Below are 12,061 nucleotides of genomic sequence, written 5' to 3' on the forward strand. Positions count from 1 at the left end.
AAATCTGTCCGAAAATGGTTCAAAATCATTAATGAGGTTTTTCAAAAAATTAATTGAGTCACTGTTGGTCAAAAGAATGTAATATTTTCTATGCTCGTTGTTTCAACATCATGAATTAATTAGTTTACAAAAATACGAAAGGCGGGTGGGTAAAGCGGGGATAAAGTATGGCATACCGGCACCGTATGCATTTGAATTGTGTCCTATCCTATAAGTTGCGCTACACGACCAGAATACGCTTTTATCCAGATCATTTAATTGCAGTCCGTAGTCTCATGAAACCTAAATGTACGATTCTTTTCTATATAAAACAAACCAACTTCCCCACTGCGCTTCATGAATTAAGCTTTTATTAGGAAATGTATCTATTTCTTTGGTTACTGTGTGGTCCCAAACGCTGGAACATAATACTGCAATGAAACGCTGAACTAGAGCTGACAAATAAGAAGATTCAAAATTTACTAAATGGAATCCAATGGAAATTTCTATTAACGCATATTCATAACACAGGACACTAAAAGCGGTCGTGCCACACTTTGTAACGAATAACCCGTGGTATTAAAACCTTTGATGGTTATTCCTCGCGTACATTCTATATCTTTTTTTAATAGCGAGAAAAATGTTCTCGTATTATAAATGACAATCATGTAGTATAAAAACATCCAGATGCCTTTGACCTAGATTGACAACGCCCATGCAGCATACCGGTACTCCAGCACTACGACCAACGATATACGTTGATTTATCTACGAAGCTATCAAACAAATGTCCTACACATTACAACATCACTCAGTACGGAAATGCACGTCTGTATTCATGTGTACCTAACTGGGTGACGATAGACTGGCGAATATATTATACATCTGTTGACATACCAATCTCTGTTTGCTAATACCGCCAGTAAGGCGCGGACACGACCAAAAAGGCGTTTGGTATAATGTGACAAGGCAAGGAGTTGGCTTCATACGATCGTCGTAAATATGGAATTCGACCACGTTAACCTTTCTTTCTTATGCGTTGCTAGTTTATATAGTACGTCACACAATATGGAATAAATGCGGGAGGATAGACTACAAAACGAGACAGCGGAAATGGCCCATAGCCAAAGCAAAGCGAAAATTAATTCGCGGCGATGCCAATAGCATAATTATTCTGTGGAATGATATAAATTCTAAAAAAAAGACTTCATAAATAATGTGATGTGGTTAGAGTTGAAAATTGGATTGGATTGTAATATGTTTGCCTCATGTTTCGATCAAGCGCTAACTTTCGAAGATTCGGAATATATATATAACTATGTATTACGTTTGAACCGATCCGTGATATAAAAAAACGTGTTTTTTTAAATAAATCTCTACGAAGCTTTTCCTCTTAACATGGCGATATATAGACCGCTGAGTTAGGTATTATAAGTAGTCATTATTTTTCGAATTCAAAGTTATTTTGAATAAATTATAAAGGAATATCGCGGAACCTATCCCCGCAAGAAACTTTTCGAATATATATCTCAGTTTCCACAACATAATTTTATGACGAGTAAGAAATATAAAATCTCCTCTATGTTGTTTGTAGATAGCCTACCTATTTTATTTATCAAAACCGCATATGCCTTTTTAAATCTCATTCAAACATTTTCGTATAATTCAATTTGTTTACCATTTCCGTGAAGTTAGAATGCAGTCTACGCAACTTTCGTTTTGGTATATATATTAATAATGGCTAAGCGGTTCTGCCACAATGAAACCTCAATTAAATTGCAAATTGAAATACCTTACTATGCGGACATCAATTCTATTTTTACCTTGAAATCTCAAGCAAGTGTCATAGGATAGCATTAAAATGGTTGCTCCGTGTTATATGCACTGACAATTTGATCTATTTCAATTGCAAATAGACGACTGAAGCTTGACAGAAGACGCTCTACGACTCTACTTGATTCGGAACTTCAAAGAAATGGTTACCCAACATCGCCAGGAACAATGTCAGTCAAATGAGTAAATGTATTCTAATAAATTTAATATCACATTCAAATAATCAATAGCATTTCAAATATGAAGTGATTTCCACAGTCCCGATCCTTGGGCACGACACGATAGGGGGAGGGGAGCGAAAATAAACACTTGCGAGTACACCAATATCTCACAATTCATTATATGGCAACATTAGGAGCAGTGGGAATTATACCATCATTACAAGCTTGAAGTTTCGGGATATTGCGGAGTGCTATGTTCAAATGTATAAACCTTTAAGCAAGTTAACTGTCGAACTCCATTATACTTAAACGCTAATCTTTTTGCAAACAATACTCCCCGAAATCATATGTTCATTAGGTTTATTGCGAGGAAACACGACATGACACTATTGTGAAACAAATTTCGAGCTTGCAGGCAGCTAGGTGATTAGCTGAGCATGGCAATAGCACTTAGTAGAATGGGTTCAAACTTGTCGACGCTTCATCACATCAACCAGCATTGCCCGGTACCAAACATTCGACATATCATTTGTTGTGAAGTGAATTTTTCGAATTTCGGTCCAGCTTCTCTGTTGAAGCAGACCAAATAGAGATGGCCAAAATTTCATGTTTGGATGGGACCGCATTCCCGACCGATGGCTAGATTTTGAACTAACTAAAATTTGAGGAAACGCTGCTTTCTCTCATGACAAATCTCCACTTTAAAAGAAACAACCAAGGAACGCTATTCTGGCTTATCGCAAGTTGATTAAAGGAAAATAATTAAAGGGAATTTATACGTAGTATTATCTTCAAACAATATTTACATAAATGCAACACCTGACATTCTTGGTCGAAAGCAAGATATAAATATATATCAATCAACTTCTAAATGGGAATCTATGACGGGCCACCTAAAACCTACGACGGAAAAAAGCTGAAATTTATAGACAGTACAAATAAGGGTAAAAGATCAAGACACTCGTACGTACAGGCGAGGTAGATTTATTTATTGGAATACAGAAAATCACGTGTACATACTAAAAAAAGCATTGCACTTATTGGTATATATAATTTCAGCACGGCTTGAATCTCTTGGGCTTCATTTTCAGGCGCGTCCGCGTCTTTTTTTGAATTCTTCAAATCCTTTACAAGCTCTTTGTATATCCCGAACAAAACCTGGAACTCCGGTCTGTAAAATGACAATATGATAAGTTTAGATACCACATGATAAAGTCAAATGCACGCACATCTTGCTGTTCGTGCTTGGAAAAATGTAGATTGGGCAGTCTGTTCAAGCGCAGGCATACGACACAAATGATTGCAGAAGTAAAAACGGTACGCTGCAACATATCCCGCGAGTTGTCGTAGTTGTCGGTAAGAGACCAGGCCTGTACTACATCCTACTGAGATGTTACCTCTATTCCGTAGATATCCGTTAATTATCAAATTAACAAAGGTATAGATTATAAATGGCAGTGATACCATGACTATATAATATCTTGAATCACTCAATATCTAATTCAGGGAAAGTGTGGCTTTTTTACACGAGTTGACGTGTCTCTTCAAAAATTGTGCATGTAAAATTAGACATTATATAACTGTTTTACCTTAGCGGCCCAGTTGATCAACCAATTTGGTAGTGAACCTTTCGGATCGTCATAGTAGTGAATAAAAGCTGAAAACAAAATAAATATTCAAAGTTAAATAAAGTGATATTATCTAGACTTGCCCTGTTAAAATTGGTAAATACAAGCAAGCAAAGTAGGCTGTGCACCAGGGAGACGTGTCACTAAAGCGTACTAATTTTAAAAAATAGAAATGTAAAGCACCTCCAAGGTCGACTCGGGTATTAGATTCTGTATATATATGACTAAACTTATTTTTTTAATGCTAATCCGTGAAATCGGTTATTGTCATGATAACTCTTTCTTTATGTAGCCGCTCTGTTTCACTTGGCAGTAAAGAGTCATATTGGCGGATGTTGTGTCATATTGCACGAACGAGAAGAAATCGAATAGTATACCAAAGTAAACCTTCTTTTGAAGGAGACGCCTACCATTTCACTGCTACTGTTAAAAATAGGTTGATATTTCACAAAACCAACCTCGACTTCCTCCCGTAGATACCGGTTCAACCGCCAGCATTTGATGAAAATCATCGACACGAATAACTCCACGTTTAACTGGAATATTATGACTTAACAGACTATGCATTATAATAGTAAAATACTCTTTTCCGTTTCTCTTTATCCTTCGCATTTCTCTTGCATATACATACTAGAAAATGAGTAATTTAATGAAATATTTGCAAACATTTAAAGTCATCTTTTTTGTGTATTTAAAAAGTCAACAACTAACTGAATAGACTATAGTGAGTACATTCTGTTCCAAGATGGAACAATCACTCCTTCGGTTGTTATTTCGTGAGAAGTCAAACACCTTATAGGCTGCCAAATGTATTTAAAAATACCAATTGCATTATATGATACCTACATCTCTGTTTGCAAGCGGCCAGGGAAAATCAACATTGAAATACACAACGTCGGGTCCATGTTCATTTTTTTGAATAAATCGTAGTTCTGCAACATAAGTTCTATCATTAAAAAAATTGAAAACTCCACTTAATATACTGAAGAATTTTGTAAAGACTCAGCGTGTGTGTCCGGACCAGTGTGTACATTTTTTACCGCTTTTGTGCCATTACCAAGCTGTAACTTTAGTAACGTGGAACAACAGCGTCATAACGCGGTGATGCATCCAATAGTCAACCAAATTTTATTCACAGTTGAACAGTATATATGTACGTGTCTTTCTTTGCGTAATGTTCATAGGTAACTAATAAATAGTTGAAGGGCTTTTAAATCGTCATATTAGTAAATTATTTATGCTTGGGAAAGTATTGACGCCATTGACGTACAACAAATTACCATGTAATGAGCAGCCAATAATGACGACAGAGATTCTGGCCACGCCTTTTGATGACAACACCAATCACACGCCATTTACCCAGTTTATTGGTCACCAAGGCGGCAAATCTCATACTGTATTGAATAAGATGGATGAAAGAACTGTACACAGATGTTCTAACGAATTCGTATTCAGTCCGGAAAAGAAAAAAGTCACGCATTGATATCTAGGGGTTATCATTATCAGTACGCACCTGTTATATAAGTACCAAAACGCGGTCGTGGATTCTATGCTGTGGCATTTCACGTCAAAAAAGAACACGATAATATTTTTCGTTATCATTATGGGTTGCGCGATACTAACTCCCAATTCTTTTAGCAGGACTCTTGAATTGAATAGTATATTTTTCGTTGTTCGAAAATATAGGATATGGACTCGGTTAAAGCGAAACTATGCAACTATGACTTTTCTTATCACTGTTGATTAGCGCCTGACTGATTATGGATAAAATTGGTAGACCAAATTTATGCAAGTTTATACCTGTGACGTACTCATCCCATTCCAGTCTGTAATCTGAGTCCAGAAACACCATCGTCAGCACTTCCGGTGTTGCAGAAGGCAAATTTGCATACAGTTTGTATTCGTACAATCCGTTACCCTGTTGACAAAATAGGCAAAAAAGTTTTCGATTCTCATATTTTCAGTATTAAAAAGTAAAATACAGAAAATTAACAATAAACCTGTTCACAACTAATTTCTGAAGAATACTATTTTCTCATTTTCTTCTATCGTTGTTTTCGAGATATTAATCAATCATATTACAAATGGAATACCTTCAACTTTCTATATATGGTGACATTCATTGATTCAATAAGAAATTCAAATTCATCCAGTTTTTTGTGATCAAGTTGATATATCATATCATCAAACGCTTCATCTGTATATTTATCCATCGGTATCGTAGCCTAGAAATATTATCAGATATAATGATGATAGAAAGAAGAATGATATAGCAAACAATTTGCCATTACATTTATGCAACCAGCAACACTGTGTAGATATCGCAAAAACAAATTTCGAAATTATCTCAATATGAAATTAAACAAGCAGTGCAACGCGCGAACTGGCTATGTGGGTTAAGTCAGGCTCAAGTTTAAAAAATATGAGCCATATTGGCGTCTACGAACAAATAAAATTTCAAAACAGTGTCTCTTTATACGTCAACACACACAATATGCAATGATACAACATTCAATCTATCTGCAAAGAGCTGTAACTTAAGTAATGCAATCGAGTAAATTTAAAATTGAGATTGTATTTGATACCTTCTCATCAAGTTTTGGTGCTTGCTTTTCCATCATTTTCTCTGGTTCTCTTTGCTTCAATACGTTCAATTCTTCGTCCAGTTTTGCTTCATAATGTTGAAAATAACCTGCGACATCGTTATGCTTTCTGCGTAAATTGAAATAAATAATCAATGTGACATATATCCCTATATTTCATATAGGGTCCTATTTCGAAATGACTTTTGTAGGGGAAATGGAGACTTGTTTTTCGGTGGTTGCATTTTCAAGGTTCAATCAAGAGAAAAAAAATACCGGGGTTGGAATCGAATTTATAGAAGCCCGAAATCCGTAGTGGAGGTTTAACTTTGTTACCACTATAGAGGTAGACACATGACTTACGTACCTTGTATCGCTGATCATACTTTCTTGCACAGATACTTTGTATCGCATAGCTGAAAGTATAAAATATATACGAATACATATCGTCACAGACTCTTAGTGCAGAGTATATAAAATCGTAAGCAATCTCATTTATCTATCGACAAATTACAAAAGTCCAATTTACCCTCATTTTTATATTATCGCATGATTCAAGGGACGAAAAGGATTGGTAAGGAAAAATTTAGATGTGGAATTGTCGATGTAGATTGATTGCGTCAGTTCGCAAAACTACAATTGAATTACGCAACAATTTTATTAAGACTGTTCTTCGTTATAATAGCATAACAATATATATTGCAACAGCGGACGTTGCAATCTCGAGAATGTTGAAATATGCGTGAGAGGTCAACGACCGCATTCGGTCGCGTCCTTGAATAGACCCGGTCGGCTATACTTGTCGTAGGGAGAAATGTGATAGCAAATGATCAAAGTTCCGCAGTCCACAATGCAATCAGGCTTGAACGCGGAATCTTTTCTAGTTCGCCAAAAAGTTCAAAGTAATTAACGGAGAAAATAGATAAAGATTAACCGTTCAATAACAAACGATTGTGTCCCAGATATTTAATCTGTCACGCCAGAACACGAAACCGAGTTATTGAACCAGTACCGATGCTGTTAAAAAGGCGCCATAAGAAGAGGATGGAATTAATCAACTAAACATCGACAGGCCGACTACAACAGCATGTGACGAAAGAAGTAGTAGCGAGTATACAATAATACACGTTAATGTTATAAGTGCATTATCGAAAATCAGGACCACGTACACCGTTGCATAAGTGTAATGAAATTTTCGTGACCGATCACATTATATATTATATTCGCTATTCCGCACTTTTCTAATTATTTATGCAAAATATTTTTTTATGTTTCGCATATATAATTACTTTACGATTTGGATAACGAACATGTAAACTGACGGACACCTAATTTTGTGAAAATAGTTCATATATATATATATTTTTTTTTATTTATGACAATTTTTTTTTCAATTTTAACCACTATTTAACGGACATGCTACTGCCACAGCGTCTACATTTGAGCATGGATAACTAATTGAAAAACAATAATATTGTTGGCATAAATATGCAATTACGTTTGGAACCTAACAATTTCCATATGCATTTAGTGAAAACCATTCATATTGAATGGCATATATCGTTGGCATAAAAATTGTTGAGATAAAGAGTTCATGCAGACCTCGTGTTGTGTTATGCATTCGATATTGAATATATTGGTATCAACCGCTCTGATCAACACTTCATCGTTATTTTGCTTACTTGCCAACTGTCACGGCTCGATTGATATAGTTTTCTACAGTTTTAGACAAATTCTGTTTTTACGCTGATGTCATGTGCTTCCAATATTAATTTTCCGTTTAGGCGCAAAGTCCAAAAAATGCTTTACGTGTTTTTCTTCTCTAACGTCCAAAGGTCATAATTTCAAATAACTTGTCTGGTTTACGGCTGAAAAATTGTTTTTCGCCGTCAGCAATGAGTCATAAGTGTATCGATTCAGCTATTGTGACTGCGGGCCTTGCTTTCGATAATTGAAAGGAGTGTAAACACCGACGTAATCAGTGTGCAGTCGCGCAGAACGTCGCTCTTTGTTTCAGCCGATTATTAGATTTTGCAATGCATTGTCGATTGTTTGCGCGATGCTATAGCATACGTGGCGTTGAAACCAGCAGAATAATGAGAAGCGATTGGTAAAAACGGTTTAGGGAAATTCAATAAAAACGATGTGTCCTGCTCAATTCATAACACTATAAATCGCCTTTGATTATAACAAACCTTAACTTACCTGAAGGGCAGTATATCAGAATCCATCCCAGAGCCATAACAAGACAAAACGCGGATACAGCAAATAATCCAAGTTTCATGATTGTCAGTACGCCCATAAATCGAAGAACCTATTTGAAAAAATATTGTCACCTTTACTGTCTTTCAGTTCGCCTTTTTCTGAAGTCGTGTGATACACGACTGTATCTTAAGAAATACTATATACGCATGTAAAAAAAATACGAGCAACGGCAAATTTACAGTAAAATTCGATACCGCTCTTCCACACTATTCTCACTTATAGGCGCGTGATCGGGTACTTCGACACTTCTTACTCCCAGAACAGTGCAAAATGCGAACTCGTGCGTGTGCACGTCGCATTGGCATTAAACAGAAGATCGGCTGGAATTGAAGTAATTTTTTTCGAGTGAAAATAAATGTGATATTTCACGATCAAACAAGCAGATTAATTGATAACATCAAATTAATAGCAACTTTTCCCTATTCTCAGGCTTGTTTGCGACGTTATAAAACAGAAATTAGAACAGTCTCCCGCCAAACATAAAAATCAGAGCCGAGAAGTGCTTTATCACTGGAAAAAAAGTTTTTTCCTTTTTGAGATTATCGCCTGTACAACAACGCTTGCAAGCGCGGAACACTGCCTCTATGCATATAAACAATTATACCTTCAATTTTATCATCTGCTCAACAGGCAACGATAATACTTTTTCTTCCGTTCCAGTGACAACCAACCGTGTGTTAAATAGAGTTGCTAACGCACGTTTACCAGCTCATTTTTAAGCGGAACCCTTCTTCGTAATATCAAACAAAGAAAGCACAAATGCCTACTAATGAAAAACAAGATACATCGAATCAGGTCTCTTTGTGAACAAACATACCAAAGAGCTGTCCAAACAAAGACATATTCGCCGAAGGCAGCGGAGTGCTATTGAAAGTTCACGAAAAGAGAACATACAATTAGGTTAATCTGATGCGATGACACAATGTCGTTATTGATCTCACTACAAACTTTGCATTCATTTGAAATCGTAAACTTAGCAACGCGTATACGGCGAGTCACATTTTGAAATCAAATCTGACTTTTTATTGTTACTACCTTATCCTTACTACTGTTCAAACTCCCAAATATATTCGACTTGCTACTGCGAAAATTACTGGGACATTGGCAACTGCTTTGCTCTCCCTTCTAACTTGATATGTTGCAAAATGCGCCTGCGCACACGCTTCTGTACTTTGCAACCTATATATTCGCACGGAGTTCACGTATTCATCCTTTGTATCATGGTTACTCTTTAAAAGCAGCCTGCTTTTTATGTAAGTCAGTTCTTCGATCAGTTTTATAAAAATGAAAAAGGATTATACTATTAGGGATGGGCAATATAGAATACCGAATCCGGAGGATTCGAATACAACGGGGTCCGATAACAGGATTCGGTTTCCGCCTCTCCGGCGCCAAGCGTCAATTTTTGTATTTCGGGTTTTCTAATTTATCAATTATAGACGAGCGTTTTTCTCGCGTTGAAATCTCTCTCGCTTAATTAAACTTGCGTTTGCTCGCAAAGAACCCGTAAATCGGTAAACATCAGACGCTGTAATTTCAATCGGCATATTCAGGACAAGAAGTCGGTAATATAACCTCTCGCCGAGGACTCGATTTATTGCACCATTTTTGCGTTTTCCTTCTTTGCTATCTAGCTAGCGTTATTTGTGCCGACTTACTGGAGATATTCCGATAATCTGAATGCAACAATCTTTAATTGTTTACAGACGTGCCTTGCTTCATTTTAAATTAAATGATTTTTCGCGACCTACGAGTTTTTTCAAAAAAATGATGCACGTAAACCGAAAGCCAGGCGTTAAATGTTATAACATTACTCGCCATTAATTTAAATCAAATATTATTTACGAATAATTTTATTATACCATTTTCCGAAATACAAAGTTATATCGCAAAACGCGAACTACTGTCACATTTAAATTTCACTCTCAAAAGATTACATATTTTTCGGTCCGTTTCTATCGTTCAAGATAGACGCACGTTTGATCGAGTGTCTGTGGTATTTTAGTTGCCGATAAATTTTGAAAAAAGTTGCCGCATCTGGCGAAGATAGTGACAGATTGAATTTGAGTAGGGCTAAGTCTGGGTAGATAATGATATGTAACGATAATCATAGAAAATGAGTTCGTCTTCAGATGTTATTACCTAATAACTAAGTACGAAATCGCGTTTACGGGAACTTGGTTTTACGTGTCTTGCTCTCACAGAATAAAAGGTTGATTTTAATTGATAGTGGTTAAATTTAATATTTCACAACGGCGCATAGGTTGCAGTGGCCACACGCTGGTTCAGCATCTAATTAATTCTCAGCGGGTATGTTGTAGTATACTCGGCAGACTTACATTAATAATGATTTAACGCCGTTTCATGTCTATTTTGTATTTAACCACTTACTATTAAAGTATGTAAAGCGTGTTTTAATTTAGCATATCAGTATTTATTAGTATTTAGGGATTACATACATTTGGAACAATTGAAGGCAAAAAATATTGTAATATTCCTAAATTTTATTGTCCGGGGAACTGCCATGAAATCCAATGTTCAGGACATTTCCAAATAGATAATACATTTATAGTAAGTAATACATTTGCAATTTTTTACCATCTAAATCCAGCAATGTAGAAATTCCCACTATTTGAATAAGTATGAAAATAGAATAGGATTCGGTATTCTGGATTCGATTTAACTATTCTAGAATATTCTAGAATAGTAAATTATTCTACATTGCCCATCCCTATATAGACTTGTCGAAAAAAGACTTGGTTGCGCATGCCTATTTATTATGTACAGTAAAGTAGCCCATGTATCGACAGAAATGAACCCATATGTAAACATTTTAAAATCAAGTGCTTTAATGTAGTCGGTTCCCAACCTTTTGTGTTGAATTCCTACAACCGTCCATTTTGAAACTCTTAATTTCTCCCGTAGTATGCATAAAAGGTAGAGATGTATCGGTATCGGCAATATCGGCCAATTTTTCGATATCGGTAGTGTATCGGTATCGGTTAAATGAAGACCGATTTGTTTACCTTTTTGATATGATCCAGAATGTTTTAAAAAAGAAGTTGGAATACTGATGTTTAAATTATTTTTTGCTTGAGGAAATCGTGAACTATGAGCCATACACGTCCACACCCCCGCGAGTAGAAACGAGAATTGGATTCTGACCTGTTCTTAGGTATTTATCAGCCAAACGCTCAACTAATTTGGCTATTTTCACTGCCAAATTTTTATATTGACGTTTTTAATATTACATAGTAATTATGAATAAATATATCAATCGAATATTAGTGGATTTTCTAATGTGTAAAATACAAAATATGTCGTCATATTGAAACAATATCTTGCGCACGTAACCCAATGTATCAATTTGATAAGATAAGTAGGCTAAACATTTATTTATTTCACCACCCTGGTAGCAAAACCTCAGGAGCGGGGATAGCCATACCCATCGACTATTTCGAATACATTCTAAAAATATTTTTGATATTGAGATTCCAAATACATTGTAAAATCCCCCTCATAAATACAATTCACTTTCCTAAAATCCAGAGACATATAAATTAGGCTTTGATAATGTTATCATTGTAAAGCAGTTATAAGGCATGTGTGATATA

At 35.8% G+C, this 12,061-nt stretch overlaps 1 protein-coding gene across 1 annotated transcript; it reads right to left on the reverse strand.

The window, feature by feature from the left end:
- Window positions 1-2,940: 2,940 nt before the first annotated feature.
- On the reverse strand, window positions 2,941-9,299 carry LOC120336285 (phosphatidylcholine transfer protein-like). Its single transcript, XM_039403927.2, has 10 exons — window positions 9,052-9,299; window positions 8,388-8,496; window positions 6,550-6,598; window positions 6,186-6,312; window positions 5,694-5,825; window positions 5,401-5,518; window positions 4,447-4,532; window positions 4,059-4,230; window positions 3,562-3,629; window positions 2,941-3,143 (listed from the first exon to the last, which is right to left on the reverse strand). Exons 1-10 carry the CDS (start codon window positions 9,064-9,066, stop codon window positions 3,060-3,062), a joined length of 960 nt encoding a protein of 319 aa, XP_039259861.1. The 5' UTR covers window positions 9,067-9,299; the 3' UTR covers window positions 2,941-3,059.
- Window positions 9,300-12,061: the final 2,762 nt, after the last annotated feature.

Source organism: Styela clava, chromosome 2 (genome assembly GCF_964204865.1).
Source record: "Styela clava chromosome 2, kaStyClav1.hap1.2, whole genome shotgun sequence".
Taxonomy (NCBI): Eukaryota; Metazoa; Chordata; class Ascidiacea; order Stolidobranchia; family Styelidae; genus Styela; species Styela clava.